The sequence below is a fragment of the Bison bison genome, unplaced genomic scaffold, assembly GCF_000754665.1.
Source record: "Bison bison bison isolate TAMUID 2011002044 unplaced genomic scaffold, Bison_UMD1.0 scf7180017864158, whole genome shotgun sequence".
NCBI lineage: Eukaryota > Metazoa > Chordata > Mammalia > Artiodactyla > Bovidae > Bison > Bison bison.
In genome coordinates this window covers 2,764,068-2,783,529 of record NW_011494730.1, presented here as the reverse complement: position 1 = coordinate 2,783,529, position 19,462 = coordinate 2,764,068, and the positions used below count along the sequence as shown (strand labels likewise).

Below are 19,462 nucleotides of genomic sequence, written 5' to 3'. Positions count from 1 at the left end.
GTAATGTCTCTGCTTTTGAATATGCTGTCTAGGTTGGTCATAACTTCCTTCCAAGGAGTAAGCGTCTTTAATTTCATGGCTGCAATCACCATCTGCAGTGATTTGGGAGCCCCCCAAATAAAGTCCGACACTGTTTCCACTTTTTTCTCCAATCTATTTCCCATGAAGTGATGGGACCAGATGCCATGATCTTCGTTTTCTGAATGTTGAGCTTTAAGCCAACTTTTTCACTCTCCTCTTTCACTTTCATCAAGAGGCTCTTTAGTTCTTCTTCACTTTCTGCCATAAGGGTGGTGTCATCTGCATATCTGAGGTTATTGATATTTCTCCCGGAAATCTTGATTTCCGCTTGTGCTTCTTCCAGCCCAGCGTTTCTCATGATGTACTCTGCATATAAGTTAAATAAGCAGGGTGACAATATACAGCCTTGACGTACTCCTTTTCCTATTTGGAACCAGTCTGTTATTCCATGTCCAGTTCAAACTGTTGCTTCCTGACCTGCATATAGGTTTCTCAAGAGGCAGGTCAGGTGGTCTGGTACTCCCATCTCTTTCAGAATTTTCCACAGCTTATTGTGATCCACACAGTCAAAGGCTTTGGCATAGTCAATAAAGCAGAAATAGATGTTTTTCTGGAACTCTCTTGCTTTTTACATGGTCCAGCGGATGTTAGCAATTTGATCTCTGGTTCCTCTGCCTTTTCTAAAACCAGCTTGAACATCTGGAAGTTCATGGTTCATGTATTGCTGAAGCCTGGCTTGGAGAATTGTAAGCATTACTTTACTACCATGTGAGATGAGTGCAATTGTGTGGTAGTTTGAGCATTCTTTGAAATTGCCTTTCTTTGGGAGTAGAATGAAAACTGACCTTTTCCAGTCCTGTGGCCACTGCTGAGTTTTCCAAATTTGCTGGCATATTGAGTGCAGCACTTTCACAGCATCATCTTTCAGGATTTGAAATAGCTCCACTGGAATTCCATCACCTCCACCAGCTTTGTTCGTAGTGATGCTTTCTAAGGCCCACTTGACTTTACATTCCAGGATGTCTGGCTCTAGGTGAGTGATCACACCATCGTGATATCTGGGTCATGAAGATCTTTTTTGAATAGTTCTGTGTATTCATGACACCTCTTCTTAATATCTTCTGCTTCTGTTAGGTCCATACCATTTCTGTCCTTTTTCGAGCCCATCTTTGCATGAAATGTTCCCTTGGTATCTCTAATTTTCTTGAAGAGATCTCTAGTCTTTCCCATTCTGTTGTTTTCCTCTATTTCTTTGCATTGATTGCTGAAGAAGGCTTTCTTATCTCTCCTTGCTATTCTTTGGAACTCTGCATTCAGATGCTTATATCTTTCCTTTTGTCCTTTGCTTTCCACTTCTCTTCTTTTCACAGCTATTTGTAAAGGCCTCCTCAGACAGCCATTTTGCTTTTTTACATTTCTTTTTCTTGGGGATGGTCTTGATCCCTGTCTCCTGTACAATGTCAGGAACCTCTGTCCATAGTTCATCAGGCACTCTATCAGATCTAGTCCCTTAAATATATTTCTCCTTTCCACTGTATAATCATAAGGGATTTGATTTAGGTCATACCTGAATGGTCTAGTGCTTTAGTTAAATTTAAATCCAGGTAAATGGTGAATAAAATTTTAGTAGAGTTGTGTCCCAAATACTGCATGGACCATACTTAAACTAAAAATATTTTACTGTTATCTTAAATTCAAATTTAACTGGGTGTTACCTATTTTTGTTAGCTAAATCTGAACCCCCTACTCCCATGGGTAGGTTGGGGGTCGACATCTGCTTGACAGTAACACAATGGTAGGTTGGGGTTTGACCTTGAGCCGGCTGGCTTCAGGGCCCATGTTCCCAGTAACTGTGGCTTACTGCCTCTTGTACACAGATTCATAAAAATATAGTATCAAAGTAAACAGCAGAGGGACTTCCCTGGCAATCTGGTGGTTAAGACTTCATCCTCCAATGCAGGGGATGTGGGTTCAATTCCCGGTCCGGGAGCTAAGATTTCACGTGCCTTGTGGCCAAAAAAAAAAAAACAAAACACAGACACAATGTGGTAACAAAATCAATAAAGACTTTTAAAATGGCCCACATCAAAAAGATCTTTTAAAAAATCAAGCATCAGAAATGAAAATACAAACACACACCCAGACACAAATAAAGATGTGTTTATATACATACATGCCACTGGGCTGGATGTGCGTGGGCCTGAGCACACACAGGCAACACAAAAGAGCACTTCCAGAGAGTCTGAGTATCTTGGATGAGGGTGGGGTGTGAGGAGAAGAGCTGAGAACAGGCTACATTCTCAGTCTGGCTTGCACACTGCCCCCCGCAGCACACACACCCAGGTGAACAGAGCCCACCCTCAAACCCACGGACTCCTCAGCCTCTCCTCTCTCCCCAGGTAGCCCTACCCTTTCTCTTCAAGCTGCACCTCTGCCCTGAAGGATGTTAGAATGTTCTAGAAGATAGGGAAGGGACTATAAGTATGGGTCCCTTTATCACATGGGCCAGGGCTGCTCTTTCAGCAGTAGGAGCTTTGCATCCTCAGATGAAGTCTCAAGGGGAGGCAGTCAGGCTCACAGAATCCCCATCTCATCCCCTCCACCCCACGAGCAGTGATTCTGTCCACCTAGCTCCTCAGCAAATGCTTTTAGACAAAGTTATGTATGTGCATATATCTGAACCAGTAACGTTAGAAATCTGGTATAAGATTTTCATCACCTTAGAGGCACTCACTGTGACTGGTTTCTTAGGTGTCCTTCTGGTGATATCTGTCTGTATAGGCATTTTTATATGAATGTGGCATGCTGGGCACACTGCTGTATCATTGCTTTTGTCAGCAAAGAGTGTGTCTTGGAAACGGTTCCCGAGCCCTCTACACAGCTCTGGTTTATGGTTTTTATCAGTGACATGTAGCTAGGGTACGGTTTTGAGTGAAGCTTGTGTCAGCTCTAAGACCCACACCTTCTGTTTCATGTCTGTTTCCTCTCAAGTCCAGATCTGGGACTCCCACCCCCTACATTGGAAAAACCAGTTTTGTTTTGTTTTTTTCTGCCGCGCCGACCCTTGGGCGTCTGTCCTGGGAGGTCCCTTCCTGGGTTCTCTCTGTGAGCTCTTAGCACTTTATGACCTTCAGCTCATCCTCTTGGGGGCTTGGCACCCACATCCAGTGTCACTGGATCCTATCTGTTCACTGGGGGAAGGATGGGGAGGGCCAGGAAGGATGGGCCCAGACTTCTAGAAGGAGCGAGCACAGTGGTGGAGTCGAGGGACTCGGGGACTCTGACAAAACTCGGACACTTGAAACACTTACTAAGCAAGTTACTTAATTTCTCTGAGCTTCGGTTTCCTCGTACCTAAAATGGGAATCCTAATGGTCCTACCTCACGGGGGCTGTTCGGAGTTTAAATGAGAGAATCCACATGAAGGGCCTGGCACACCTTTATTATCACTTAATGACCACTAGGCTTTATCATCTTTTTAAATTGGATAAGGGTGTGCAGGGTGAGAGCAGGCAGTCAGTATGCTGAACAGATGAGCAGCTTGGACCCCACTCTGGCTGTGAAAGTGGAAATCCAAGAATTTCCCTGGTTTTGACCAAAACGCTCAGGAAGATGGATATCAGCTCCACATAAGACATTTGGAGCTGTCAGTGGTAGAATACAGTGCTCGCAGTGTAAAGAGCTCCCCATCATTTTAGTTATTCAAGTGGACATTGGTCTTTTCTTTCCTCCATCCACCTCTTCTTTCTTTCTTTACTTTTTTTACTTATTCACTTAACACATGTTTATTGAGCAGCTGCTATGTGACAGGCACAGGCTTAGGGCTGAGGATAAATCAGTAAATGAGACAGATGGGGCCCCTGCCTTGCCAAGAAGACAGTGGGAGCCCTGCTTCTTGGTGAGTCTGATCCTGGTGGTCTCAGGAACCCAGTGAGTTCCTACTTTTCTCTAGGGTTTGAGCTGAATCCCATTTTCCCTCTTTGGCATTTCTCTTGCACTCACACTGTCCACTAATGCAACCAGCAGCCATGTGTGGCTATTTACGTTGAAACCAACTAAAATTAACTAAAATTTAAAATTCAGCCCCACTAGCCCCATTTCAAGTGCTCAGTAGCCACATTTATGTCTGGTGGGTACCATATTGGGTTGTACCCAGTGGAGACCCAGAAGATTTCCATCATCCATCATGAGAATTTCCACTGGGCAGGGCTGTCTCAGGCTTGGGGGTCTGTTGAGATCCTGAGCTAGAAGCCAGGGATGTGCACATCTCCGCAGCCTTGACTGAGATTGTAAACGACAAGGAACCAGGGGCTTCTGAGATGTTATTGACTCAGGGAAAGTTAGGAGACAGGGAAGAGAAACAATAATGGAAATGATATTCATTGGTTATGCGCCAGTCTCTCTACTTATATCAACTGACTCAGTCCCCATACTAATGGACATAGTGTTTGCCCATTTTATGGATCAGGAAACTGAGGCTCGGATAAATTAAATACCTTGCTGGTCTCCCATAAAGAAGCTGAGCCCTGTGCTTTCCCCAGTCTAACACAGTGTCTTCTGTGTGCCCCACAGTGACTGAGGGGCCACAAGAGCTGAGGGGTGGGACCTGGGGTTTGGGTCAGGGCTGGGGGACTGTGATGTTTAGAGGCAGCAGGCTCTGCTGCACTCAGCGCCTCTCTCCTCTCGGCCCTGCAGGTGACGCCATACAACCCCCAGCAGATGGGACAACAGATTTTCCGCTCTTCCTACACCCCCCTGATGAGCTACATCCCCTTCGTCCAGCCCAACTATCCGTACCCTCAGAGGACACCTCAGAAGCTGGCCAACAACCCCCGAGACCCTTCCCCCATGGCAGGAGATGGGCCGCAGTACCTCTTCCCCCCGGCATACGGGTGAGTCCTCAGCCCGTGCCGGAAGCCCACCTGCCTTCCCGAAAGCTGCTGGAGAGGGGAGGTGGCGCTCTGGGCCCCACTGGGCTTCCTTGTTACGTATGTTCCCTGGCGGGGAGGAGGGGAGACCCCAGGCCTGTGTTCAGAGGCTGTGTGTGTGCTGGACGGAGCAGGTGTGGAGGTGAGCCTGGTGGGCCCCCTTTGGGGCCCAGGCTGGGGCCGGAGTCCTCAGTCTGGTGCAGAAAGGCAGCTGTGTCTCCACAGCAGGTGGCAGGCGATGGAACTGGACGCATATGCCCTTCCCCATTTGCCTGGTGTCCAGCAGGCTATGGCCAAGTAATCTCCTTACAGCTCTTTCCCCCACTTACCACGTCCGGAACTGCTTGGCAGGCTCATCTCTCCAACAGCCCCGTGAGTTCGCAAGTGGCCCTGTTGAAGCTTCTCCCACAGCTTATCGGACTGCTCTCACTTTCCCCCCAAACTACCCCAAACAGCAGAGGAGAGGGTCTTAGCAGCCAAGAGCCAACACAAACTCAACCTTTTTCTCTGACAATTCCACAGAAACTACGTGCCAGTCAGTAAGAAATTTGTGTTTGTTGTTTTAACACAACACAGCTGCTCATTTCCGCCCACCAAACCTTCACTTCCGTGAGGCAGGTGGGCCCAGGTCAGTCCTGAGACTCCAGTCCTGGGCGCCCCCCGGAGAACGTGCATCCCCGTGTGCAGGGAATCTGTGCCCCACTTTAAGAACTTCCCTTTACGGAGTTGGGGCCAGACTCCCCAGCCTGACAAGGATTCCCTTCCTCCCCCTCCCTGTCAGGTCAACGGGTGTTTCCCGGACTCTGACGCTTTCAATCAGCGTTCCCCCTCAACTCTTGTTGTAGAGGATAAATCCTGGAAAGAGGTTTCCATAGTCACATCTGTTTGGAATAAGAAAGGTAGAAACAAAGATAAAAAGATTTCTCAACTGTTGGAATTCACAGATTACTTAATTTACCAGGGTGCATGGAGAACATTCAACAAGGTCAATAGTGCCAGTTGAATATGAAACCCATGACCGTGACCTCTTCTTTCTTCTTATTCTTCCCCTCCGCCCTCCCCTCCCCTCGGGGCTCCCTTCCTTCTCTCCCTCCCTTCCTTCCATCCTTCCATCCCTTTTCTCCTCCCCTTTTCTCATTTCACGGTGTGTTCCACCATCACACCCGGGGAAGCGCTGTGTCGGTCGACGCACGTAGTGATGATGAACTTAGCCTGTGGGGCCCCGTCGATGAATAGGACACGGCTCGTTCCTTCAGAGATGAGAATGGATGAGGAGGGGGCACAGTGATGTTAGTGCCATGACAAAGTGCCATCAAAGTGGCCCAGGGACAGAGGGAAGGTCCCTGCTGGGTGGGCATTGAGGGCTGGAGGATGGGCAGGGGGCAGCAACCTGGAGACTCAGGCCCTCGCGTGGGAGGTCGCATGGCAGACTTGAGACCTGGGGAATAAAGGCACCCGGTTGAGGTATGAGATTTACCCCTTGCATGAGATGGAAAATAAGAAAAGGAAGGCCAGACTTGGATTATTAAAAGCTCTGACTGGTAGGCCTGTGGGTCCGATGCAGAGCTGTGAATGCTGGAATGAATTGATTGGCCAGAGGGGAGAGAGATGGGGGATGAGAGGTGACTACAGGGTCTGTAAGAGAGGTGAGAGTAGATGAGATTGCAGAGGGCAGACAGCCCGCCTGTAGGCTGGCAGATGCCCCTTCCGTGCTGTAACTCTGGGCTCAGGGGAAGAGAGACTTGCTGCAGAACCGGCCATGCTGAAGGGCGGCTTGGTCCCACGGTCTCGTTGGTCAGCTCTTGGGAAGCACTGGTGGGGAGCAGAAAGAGGGAGGGTGGAGCCCTGGTCTCGAGCTGTCTTCAGAGAGACAGGAAAGGGAGGAGACTGAGGAAGAAGCAGCCTTAGAAGTGGGCAGGAGCTGGGGGCCAGCTGGGGACATTGTGGGCAAAGGAGAGAAAAGGGAGGTGCAGTGGTCAGCAGGCTGGAGGGGTGGCCTGAGAGGTGGGCTGGAAAGAAAGTGGGGTCAGAAAGATGAGGCGAGGAGTGCAGGCCTGCTTCCCTCAAAGGGATGGTTCATTTATTCAAAAAACTATCTGTGGCCTCCTGCGTGTGCCTGGCTGGCTCTAGGCATGGGTTACTGCAGTGAACAAGACCAGCGAGTTTCCTTCTGTCATTCCAGGAAGATCAATAGACAATGCAGAAATAAACAAGCATCATACATGCCAGGTGCAGGGAAAAGGGGGAGATCTGAGTGAAACGAGAGAATGAACCATGTGCATATATAGTTGATGAGCACTCTGGGCAGAAAGGATAGAAGGTGCAGTGGCCATGAGATGGGAAATGCAGCTGGAGCACACTTGGTGGGGGAGAGAGGGGGGCGGATTTGAAATCAGAGTAGGGGCTGGCCCAGACTAGAGAGGGTCTTCGAGGCCAGGTAGGAAAGAGATGTGGGTGGCCACGAGTGCTCTAATTCTCTGTGTAAGAAGATGACATGGGCCAGTGTACAAAGAGAGGGCTGTGGAGTAAGAGCTGATGGAGGGGACCAGGCTGGGCGCCTTTATAGCTGCCCAAGCAAGAGGTGCTGGAGGCGTAGATGAGGCAGTAACCCTGGAAAGGAGGCGAGAAAAATCTGAAATGTTTATTTTCTTGGTAGAATTGATGGGACTTGATGGTTGGATGTAGAATAAGGAAGAGAGAAGTCAAGTGTGATTCCTAGTTCTGTTTGTTTTAACTGTGCTATTTTATTTATTTTTAATTGGTGGAAAATTGCTTTACAATTTTGTGTTGGTTTCCGCTGTATAACAACACGAATCAGTCATACTTATATATATGTGTGTCTTTATATATATATATATGTCTACATATGTATATATATCTACATCCCTTCCCTCCCTCTCTTCCCTCTCCTTCCCTCATCTCACCCCTCTAGGTCATCACAGAGCTCCAGGCTGGGCTCCCTTTGTTATTTAGCAACTTCCCACTATTTCTTTTACACATGATAGTGAGCAAGTAGCATTGATTTGTAGGTTTTTGACTTGAGTGTCTGGATAAGTGGCAGTACCAAAGTCCAGATGATGAGAGCACGGGCCCCTTGATCAAGAATTTGGTTTTTGCATATGTGAAATTTTTAAAAATAGTTTTATTTATGTATGTCTTTGTTTTTGGCTGTGCTGGGTCTTCACTGCTGCGTGGGCTTTTTCTCTGGTTGCGGCGAGCAGGGCTACTGTCTGTTGTGGTGCACAGGTTTCTCATTGTGGGAGCTTCTCTTGCTGCACAGCACAGACTCTAAGTGCACGGGCTTCAGTAGTTCACAGCCAGTGGCTCCACTGAACCACCAGGGAAGCTCTGCTTATGTGAAATTTGAGATGCCCATTAGATACAGGAGTGGAGCTGTCGATGGGCAGATGGGTGTCTGAGTCTGAGGCTCAGGGGAGAAGTGGTGGCTGATAATATAAATTTGGGGATCATTAGCATATAGATGATGTTTAGACACATGGGGTGGGACAAGATCGCCCAGGAGCACATGTACAGAGAGAAGAAGAGAAGCCCAAGGACCGAACCCTGGGCCTCCCAACATGTAGAGAGGTTGTGGAGATGGGAAGGCACAAGCAAAGGATCTAAGAGACGGGAGGAAAACAGGAGAGTGTGAAGTGGAGGGAGCCAGAGGAAGAGATGGAGGGATGACCGTATGGCAAGAAAACCTGGGCACCACAGGGTGGGGCAGAGGGAGCCCTGGGCTCAGGGGTGGTGTTGGGGGTTACTAGTCGTGCTGGATGGAATAAGGTCCAGAAGACGCTGTCCTGGGCAGGGAGGGGTACAAGGGCCTAGGTGGAGAGAGTTTAGTTTGGGAGCAAGGAGGGTCAGTGTTTCCTCTGATTCAGGAGCAAAGAAGAGACCAAGAGACCAAACTATATATGATGGGATAGGAAGGAGCAGGTGGCCTCAGTGTTCTCAGGGAAGGAGGAGGGGAGCCCTTCCTGACCTCTGCTAAGTCCAGGATCACCATACAATATATCTTTCAAGCAGTAATAAGCTTAAGAGTCAAAAGAATGCAAATAATAATTGCACTGGGAATACCAGTGGAGAAACTGTCCCAGGCAAACCAAGACCTTTCAACCGTGCTCGAGAGGCAGTTCAAGCTCCTCCCCTTCCTCCAGCAAGCACTCCTGAATAACTATAGTCCACATGGTTAGCCCTTTTCCGGGCTCTCTAGGGTACGTCCTGTCCAGAGCATGCCCTTGGCCGCTGACCCCATCAGAGCTTTTCAACCGGAAGGTCTCAGATGTGTGGGGTGTGGCAACAGATACGAGGTGTGTTATAACTAATTTATTGCTGGTAATTATTAAATACTCAAATATGGGTTATGGCCTTTATTTTACAAACCAGAGTGGAATTCAGAGTATCCTTATAGTAGCATCACTTCCAATAATTTCTTTTCCAATATGATTTTTGAAAAAGAGAAAAAGAAACGAGGTTACGCTTATCCGGCACCCTACCTCGTGCCAGATCCTTGACTGAGTGCTGAGTGTAGAATGTGTAGACAGTGTCTATTTTAGTGAGAAGAGATGCGGAGAAGAGATGCGGATACCCCAAATCCTCGGTTGCCCACGGCTGCTCGCTGTGAGCGACGGATACCGGCGCCAGCTGAGGCGTTACAGATTAATGCGCCCGTTTGCCCCCGTCGCTTCTCTCCTCTTCTGCCCCCCCCACCCCCGCCCCCGCTCCTTTTTTGATTCATCAGTTCATGGGAGAGCGTCATGAACGTGAGCATCTTCTGTAATATGCATCTGCCCAGCTGAAAAGCGACTGAGAATCCCTGGATTAGACTAAATCTAGCCATTTGCTCTGCTGTGATTTGTCTTGAGCTCTGTTCCATTCATTCAAAGTATCCTAGCAGATGGGGAAAGAAATTGCAATAGGATACCAGAAGTGTGAGTAAATGATTCCATCTGGAGAGGTCAGCGAAGGCTTCACAGAGAAGATGGCTTTCGAACTCTGTTCCAAAGTATGACTAGCAGTGTGCCAGGGAGAAAAGGCAGAAGAGTATGTATTTCTGTTCTTGGAGGTCGAGGCTCAGGTCTTCTCGGCTCTTCCTTCCCTGAGGGTCTAGCAACGCTGCGGGCAGTCAGGGGTACCTCCGTGCTTTCTTGCCAGATTGGGGTTGAAATGCAGGGCCTGATTGAACCTGGTGCTGAGAAGGGGATCAGGAGCCCTGGGGTGGTCGGATTCTGAAATCTCACCCTGGGACGTGGGTCTGAGTTCTCTGATGTTGTGAAATTTCTTGAGGGACACACAAGATCCTCTAAGGCAGGTAAAGGGGCTATAGGCCCACAGGAAAGGTGCGCCAATCCAGAGAGGCTTCCTAGTCTGTGGACCTGGATACGGAGAGAGCATAGGCTGGACAGAGTCCCTACAGGCTGCCAGGACCTTCCTGACCTAAGGGAGTGGCAGAAGGAGCTCTTTGTTGTCTTCCAATAATATCATTTCAATATTTTATTTTCTCAGAGCCAAAGCTTTTTGTATTACTGCTAAAGCTTTCAGTTTCTAAGCCTGTCATGATCTTCCCAGTCTTTGACAGCCCCCACATTAACATATTACTTTGCCTAATATCACCACCAACATCAGGAATTCTGTCACAATGCCTTTTTTCTCTTCTGAGTTTTTAAAAATGTATTTGGCTGCGCTGGGTCTTAGTTGCGACACGCAGGCAGAATCTTCATTGCCACACGTAGGCTCCTTAGTTGTGGCATGGAAACTTAGTGGCGGCACGTGTGCTCTGGTTCCTTGGCCAGGGATTGAACCCGAGCCCCTTCATTGGGAGGGTGTCTTAACCACTGGACCACCAGGGAAGTCCCATCACGATGTCCTTTTCTTCCTCCTCCAGGTTCAGCTCAACGTCCGGTGGGCCCCTGATGAACAGCCCCTACTTTTCCTCCAGTGGGAATGGCATAAATTTTTAGATCTCCTCCTTACCTCCCTCCTCCCACCTTAGCCCCTGGAGCAGGGCTAATGGCTCTGGAATTCTGGATTCTGCAGCAGCTTGGTATGGAGTTTGGAAAGCCAAGGTTCCGACCAGGTCACAGACAGAAAACAGCAAGGCCAGATGCATCTATGGACCAACACTCATACACGCACACAGTCCGCCCTCACGCAAACTGCGGACCACACGCTCCCCCCTGGGATTCATACTCACTTGCTCATCCACGCATGCATCTGTATTTAGCTAACATGAGTGATTTTTGTTTTTGTTGTTGTTGGTAAAATAGAAGTAAGACACTTAATTTTAGAAAGTTTGTATTTTCTGATAAAAGTATGAGCTGCTTGACATAGAGTGTGCCTGTTTATTTTCTGTAATGCTCCGTGTAATTATCACTGCTCCTTCCCCTGCCACCCACCCCGGGAGACTCAAAGTTTACTGAGGACACGGGCTACCATCCTCCAAATGCTTCTCTGTAAATGAGGGACCCCAGGGACCGTACACTTGAGGGCTTACCTATTCTTTTGTGTGTGATCCACTCACTTCTCAACAGCCCAGTTTAAGCATCTCAGGAATGGATGAAGAAGAAGGGCATCTTGCTGTGCCCTGTCCAGGTGACTACTTACAGAAAAGGCTCTCTTGGATACGAGATGGGAAAATGTGTCCTGAAAATCAGTTCTAAAAGTAATCCTGAATATCGTGATAGACAAGATGATATCTGATGATTGTAGATCAATGCTGAACTAGAGGTCAGTCTCAGAACTGCCCCTCATGGCAATGTCCCTGGATCATTCTCAATGAGCTGTTATCAGTGACTTGGATAGGAACGCTGAAAGCATATGGATCACGTGGATGGAAGGCACAAATCTGAGAAGAGGAGGGGTCCTGAGTCAGTGACACGCATATACTTTAACTCTCCTATTCTATACCCTTGGCAGGTACCATTAGGCTGTTCCTCTGAGCCTGGACAAAGCCACAGGACCATTCTCCCTGTGGTGGTCCAGGCAGCCATCACTGATCAGGGATGGTCTATGAAATGAACTATTCTTTGGCAAACCATCATAAGATGAAATTAAATAGAGGGTTAATGTAAGGACCTCCACCTCTTGGGTTCAAAAATTGATCCACGTACATGCAGATGGACCAACATTGTCAGTCCTAAGTTGCCCTGTTACCAGTCCTAATACTCACCCGAGAGCTTGGCCTCTCCTTGGCTGAGGTCAGTGAGGCCAGGTCTGGGGGACGTTAGGAGCCCAGTCCCGATTGCAGTGAGAGGCTAAGGATATGCAAGTCACCAATGTCTCAGGATGGGCTGAAGTCCAGGATTCACAAGAGCATTTCTCTTGCCTTCACTGTGTGACACAGCTGACCTTCCTTCCTGGGTTCCTGGAAGTCAATTTCTTTTCCAGGCACCACTCAGCGACTAAATAACAGTAATAACAAGGAGACTAAGAACATTTATACCAACTCCATTCTCAACGAAACTAAGAGAAGCCAGCAATTGTATCTGCTATGTGCAGAGGCAGAAGTAGGGTAGAGTAATGGTGAATGCCTTAGCGGAGAAGCGAAAGATCCAATCAACAAGAAGCAAACCATTGCCCGCTGCTGAGCCTGAACAGAGATGAAAGCAAGGGGCTGATACATAATAAGAGGTATCTCCTATCCTGGCCCCACAAAGCCAGGGGCCACAGACAGTTCTATAGGAGACAGGAGGCACTTTTTCTGGAGAAACATACAGAGCATGCATAAGGATTGTAGAGATGAGAGCACAGATAGAAAATGGGCATTAGGTGAAAGACATAGCCACAGCCAAAGCCAGCAGCTGCACTTTACCCAAGAGGCAGGGGTTTGGAGACTTCTCTGAAGAAACTGAAATGCCCCATAGGCACTTAGAGGTACCAGTGAAAATTACCCTGTGATTATGCTCTTTCACAAAGAGCTTCCAATCAACTTTTAAGGTCTTTATGTTTAATAGAAACAAATAATCTCCACCAAGAAAGACAAAGGTAAGGGAGTTCCCTGGTTGCCTAGTGGTTAGAATTCTGGGATTTCACTGCCATGGCCCTGGTTCAGTCCCTCGTCAGGGGACTCAGACCCCACAAGCCACCCCTCACCAAAAAATGTAAAAAGAACTAAAAGGAAAAAGCATAGCATTCTCGGGGAGATAAGAGAAGACAGTATATTTTAAAAATAAGACAATATGCCATATGATTATTTTTAAAAATCGGAACAAGAAAGTGCTTCTGAAATTAAAACAGTGATAGCTGATTTAATTTTTTCAGTGGAAAGGGTTGGAAGCTAGCATGAAAGAGATCTTCCGGAAAGGAGAATTTTTAAAACATACAGTGACGGATTATAGGAGATAAAAGGTAAGAAAATGAGAAGCCCAGTCCAGGAGACCAAGTACCTGGCTAACAGGAGTTCTAGGCAGACCAATGTAAAGAGAGGGGAGGGAAGTACCAATAGGAATACAAAAGAAAATTCCCCAGATTGAATCGCCCAGACTTGTGCTCAGCAAAATGAATGAAAAAGACCTACATCAAGCCACATCATTGTGAAATTTCAGCCTATCAAGGATAAAGACAAAAATCCTAGGGTTTTCAGAAAATCCTACTCACATACAAATGTTCATAAATGAGAATGGCCTCATATTTCTCAGCAGTAACATTCTGCTAGGAACCTAGAAGAGCCTGGGACAGAGCTGTCACCACTTTGATTTTCTTTTTTTTTTTTTGTCACTGAATTTTACACTTTAAAAAATATTGGAGTCGAATTGCTTCACAATGTTGTATCAGTTTCTGCTGTACGACAAAGTGAATCAGCTACATGTATACATATATCCCCTCCCCTTAAGCCTCCCTCCTACTCACCCCACCAAGTCCCACCCCTCTGGGTCATCACAGAGGCCAAGCTGAGCTCCCTGTGTTACACGGCAGCTTCCCACTCGCCATTCCGCACATACGGTGTGTACACGCCAACACTGCTCTCTCAGTGCGTCCCGCCCTCTCCTTCCCCCCGCCGTGTCCACACGTCCACTCTCACTTGGAAATGACTTCTAATGGAAAACTAGACTCTCATCCGTGGAGGTAGAATGACGGTGTCTTCAGATATGCAGAACCTCAAAACCTTGAACCTTTGTCAGGACCTCCTTGAACCTTTGCCAGGAAGCCATGTGCCCCATAAGACAAGTGGGTCAACCAGGACAGAAGACGTGGCCCTCAGTGGGAGGGAGGCTGAGGAAATTCCTGGGAGGATGAAAGAAGAAGATCTTAGCTCAAGAACCATGAAGCAAAACCTGGAAAGCCACACCATTGCCAGCCCAGATTAGAGCAGGGAATTAGAGGCCTCAGATAAGAGGTGTGCTGGTGGTGATGGCAGGGGTGGGTGCCGTGAGGGGCTGGAGAAGAAGAAAATGACTGATCATTCTGGCAGAGTTGACTGTGTGGAAAATTGTATTGAGAACTGTTTTATAGCGGTTTGTAGGGGAGGGAAGATTTAGCTATAAATTCAAATAAGAAATGAAACAATTGTTATTAACTCAGCAGTGAACAATATTTACGTGATCATCATAATAAAAAACCCAAATATGGATTTAACCAAAATTAGTGTGATAACTATAGTGGGAGGATGGAGGGGAAGAAGGGGGTGTGAAAACAGCTGCATCTTTTTGTCATCGTATGAAATCAGTAGGTAATATCCCAAACGGATGACTTGAGAGATAGTGGAATTCCCATAATTCTCTGGAAATCTGGAAGCAAACTCCAGAATAAAGAAAGCTCCAGGAACGTTGAGTTACCTATGAGCAGCAGTTACCTATGGATGGTGGTGTGGGGATCACGGCCTTGTTTATGATTCTTTGAACACTATTTGTCTTTTTTTTTTTTTGTATTGAAGTATAGTTGGGGCGATTCCCTGGTGGCTCAGACAGTAAAGAATCTGCCTGCAATGCGGAAGACCCCTGGGTCAGGAGGATCCCCTGGAGAAGAGAATGGCTACCTCCTCCAGTATTCTTGCCTGCAGAATGCTATGGATGAGGAGCTTGGCAGGCTATAGTCTATGGGGTCACAAAGAGATGGACACGACTGAGCACTAACACACAGTGATTTGCAACATTATGCTGATCTCTGTAGTACAGCAAAGTGACTCAGTTATACACACTTAGACGTTCCTTTTTAATATTCTTTTCCATTATGGTTCATCACAGAATATTGAACATAGTTCCCTGTGTTATTCAGTAGGGCCTTGTTGTTTATCCATCCTACGTATAATTGTTTTTGTCTGCTAATCCCAAACTTGCAATACTTTCTTCCCCCACCTACCCCCTCTGCTGGCGACCACAAGTCTGATTTCTATGTCTGTGAGTCTGTTTCTGCTTCCTAGATAGGTTCATTTGCGCCATACCTCAGACTCCACACATAAATGATATCATCTAGTATTTGTCTTTCTCTTTCTGACTTGTTTCACTTAGTATGATAATCTCTGGTTGCATCCAGGTAGACGCAAATGGCATTATTTTGATCTTTTCCATGGCTGATATGCCTCTGTGCGCATGTGCTACGTCTTCTTTGCCCACTCATCTGGCGATGCACATTCAGGTTGTCTCCGTGTTTTGGCTGTTGTGAATAGCATTATCTGGCTTTTAAAATGGGTGTGTTTAACTTTAATGAAAATAAGTATTCGTTTTTAAAAAAGGGAAAAATGCATGCAGAACAGCATCTGGTGTGGTGCCTGGCACACGGTGCTTATCAAAAACACTTGTTAAGTTGTATTGAGCTGCATTGTGACACAGCTAGAGCCCACTGCCCCAGTCCCCATCCTGGCATGTCTAAGAATCAGATTCTCATAAGCCTCTATGGATTTTTTTTTCCCTAAGAAATTCTTTAGGAGGAAACTTAAGGGAGGGCTGGAGCCAAAGCCCAGAGTCTTTCCAACACGTTGTACTCCCTGACTCTACTCATCTCTCGGAGAATTCCAGAAATGGATGCAGAGTGGTGGCAACTGGGACTCAAGAATTGGGATCCTGAAGTCTGGGAAGGGACTGAAGATCCCACGTCTTCCAACCAACTCTCCCCTCCATTCAGCATACAATCACAGAATCTTATTCTTAAGGATACATCAGTGAGGAAGACAGACACGGCACCTCCCCCATGCATTTTGCATGTAGACATTAACTCATAGTTACAATGAAAGAGTTTATTAACAGGATATATGAGAGCAAGATAGCCACCTCAGTTCAGAACATCAGATAAGTGACATCTGACATTTTACATCCCTGGACTCTGCAACTAATTCTCATCTGATACATTTTCAAGTCACAACCCCCTCAGACTCTTTCCTCAGAACATTCTGTATTTGCAAATTTAAAAACTAATGATAGTCCATGTGTGGTTTAAGTGAGGAGTAGCAAAATTGTGGGTTCCTAAAATACTTAATAAAATAAAAACAAAAGGCACTTGCTCCTTGGAAGTAAAGCTATGACAAACCTAGACAGCGTATTCGAAAGCAGAGACATCACTTTGCAGACAAAAGTCCATACAGTCAAAGCTATGGTTTTTCCAGTAGTCATGTACAGATGGGAGAGTTGGCCATAAAGAAGGCTGAGCACCAAAGAACTGATGCTTTCGAACTGTGGTGGTGGAGATGACTCTTGAGAGTCCCTTGGACAGCAAGGAAATCAACCCTGAATACTCACTGAAAGGACTGATGCTGAAGCTGAAACTCCAATATTTTGGCCACCTGATTCAAAGAGCTGACTCATTGGAAAAGACCCTCATGTTGGGAAAGATTGAAGACAGGAGGAGAAGGGGACGACAGAGGATGAACAGTTGGATGGCATCACCGACTCAATGGACATAAGCTTGAGCAAACTCTGGGAGATGGTGAAGGACAGGGAAGCCTGGTGTGCTGCAGCCCATGGGGCTGCAAAGAGTTATACACGACTTAGGGATGGAACAACAGCAACAACTAATCATTTAGTGCTTATGCTGGAACAGACACAACACTGTATACATCACATTTATTATCAAATGTCACTCACAATAACCTGTGGTAAATAGAGCTGTTACAACTGTAGAAATTAAGGTTCAGTGTGATTAAGGACCTTATTTAAGGTCATGTGGTAAGTGACTCAAATCAATATTCTTACCCCCTTTTCCTGTCACTTCCCTGTTTCTAGTAACATGGCCCAGAGTGAATGAACTTTGCCGGCACAGATATCACATGGTTAATGGCTGTTAAGCTTTCAGGCAGCTAAGGCCAAAAGGTCTTCTTCCAGTATTAAGCCACGGATGGAGAAGTGGGAGGCAGGAACTGAAGACTTGGGGTAAGCAGCCCTACAGAAAGTGGAGTTCATCTGGAGCAACTCCTCCTGGACTTCAAGTTCTCTTGTCTCCTTCCTTTGGGAGGGCATCCTCAGTTCTGTGTTATCCATCCCTCCCTAAGACAGGAATTTCCAGTTGGTATCAAATATATATTTCCTCCTTCCCCTCTTTGTAATAGAACTCCCCTTTTCAGATTGGCACATGACCACCCAAAAAATGTGACTTAGTTCTGGTGGATGAGATGAAATGTAGGCAGAAGTGTTATGTGTGATTTCTGGAAATCGGAGATAAAGTTGATGGAGCAACAAGAGAGAAGACTGAGTCTCCAAAGACTGTCGTGGTGCCAGGCCAGGCCGCAAGTGCCTGTCCCTGGACTTTGCTTACATGAAAAGAAAACAAACGCTTTTGAAAAGCCACCATTATTTTGAGTTTCTTTCACATGCGTGCATATGTGCTCAGTTGCTTCACTCGTGTCCAACTCTTTGCAATGATATGGACAGTAGCCTGCCAGGCTCCTCTGTCTGTGGATTCTCCAGGCAAGAATATTGGAGTGGGTTGCCATGCCCTCCTCAAGGGGATCTTCCTGATCCAGAGATTGAACCCCCGTCTTCTGCATTGCAGGTGGATTCTTTACCCATTGAGCCACCTGGGAAGCACTTCTTTCACACATAACCAAAGCTAATCCTATACGACATGCTCAAAAATGAAATAACTCCATTCCTTCAAAAAGACTTCTTTCCACTACTAGATATTCTCAAGATAACATCATCTTTCCATCTACCAATCCATTTATCCATCCATCTTTCAATTTATTCATCACTTAGTAGACATTTATTGAATGCCCCCCTTACACCAGACATTGGGTTAAGTCCTGAGCTACATAATTGGATAATCTTATTCTCTGCCCTCACAGAGCTAACTATAAAGAAAAACTTTTGAACAAGGAAGGTTTTGCTTGCCACAACCATACTTCCCAGCTGCCACTGAAAGAAAAGGAAAATATTGGCTTAGTGGGATCAGTTTCACCCATGAAACATTTACCCTTTGCTTCTCTTTACAGGGAGAGAAACAGGCCTAGAGAAAGTGAGCATGGCCTATCTATATTTTGGGGGATTGCGTCTTTCTGTCAAGTCCCCATTCTCAGTCACCAGAAGACAGAACCATGTTAGTTATTTTAACAGAAAAAAATATTAATATAAATAATTTTTAACTCTACATTGACAACCTGAAAAGAAAAAGAAATTCCAAGGGTGACACAGAAGTAGCAACTGCCAAACAGCTGCCATCCAAAGAGAAGGCAGGCTTACTCAGATGTAGAGGCCTAGAGGAGCAGCGGAGAAGCAATGGCACCCACTCCAGTGCTCTTGCCTGGAAAACCCCATGGATGGAGGAGTCTGGTAGGCTGCAGTCCATGGGGTCATTAAGAGTCGGACACGACTGAGCAACTTCACTTTCACTTTCCACTTTCATGCATTGGAGAAGGAAATGGCAACCCACTCCAGGGTTCTTGCCTGGAGAATCCCAAGGACGGCGGAGACTGGTGGGCTGCTGTCTATGGGGTTGCACAGAGTTGGACACGACTGAAGTGACTTAGCAGCAGCAGACGAAGCAGAGGAGGAGACGTGAGGAACTGAAGCTCAGACATGTGAATCTGGGGAAGAGAAAATGTCTGGGTGGTGCTAGTGTTTCTGAACTCAGAAAAGGCTCCCTGGGAATAGGAACCCATATCTTTAAGGAAGAGGCATCAGTTTACTGGTGTTAATGTTCTAAGAAGCCTCAGTGAGACTGGTTCTGCAAGTACTGGAAAAATAGTAGTTCATAGTAGTTCAGTAGCTCAGTCGTGTCCGATTCTTTGTGACCCCATGAATCGCAGCATGCCAGGCCTCCCTGTCCATCCCCAACTCCCAAAGTTCACTCAAACTCACGTCCATCGAGTCGGTGATGCCATCCAGCCATCTCATCCTCTGTCATCCCCTTCTCCTCCTGCCCTCAATCCCTCCTAGCATCAGAGTCTTTTCCAATGAGTCAACTCTTCGCATGAGGTGGCCAAAGTACTGGAGTTTCAGCTTTAGCATTATTCCTTCCAAAGAACACCCAGGGCTGATCTCCTTCAGAATGGACTGGTTGGATCTCCTTGCAGTCCAAGGGACTCTCAAGAGTCTTCTCCAACACCACAGTTCAAAAGCATCAATTCTTTGGTGCTCAGCTTTCTT

At 46.7% G+C, this 19,462-nt stretch overlaps 1 protein-coding gene across 1 annotated transcript in view; it reads left to right on the top strand.

Moving 5' to 3' along the window:
* Positions 1 to 10,912, top strand: part of LOC104989520 (chromosome unknown open reading frame, human C1orf94) — a 41,582-nt gene extending 30,670 nt beyond the window's left edge. The window contains exons 6-7 of the mRNA XM_010841216.1: positions 4,717 to 4,913; positions 10,837 to 10,912. Coding sequence (XP_010839518.1) covers positions 4,717 to 4,913; positions 10,837 to 10,912 — 273 coding nt within the window. The remainder of the gene's footprint in view (positions 1 to 4,716; positions 4,914 to 10,836) is intronic.
* The last annotated feature ends 8,550 nt before the right edge of the window (positions 10,913 to 19,462 follow it).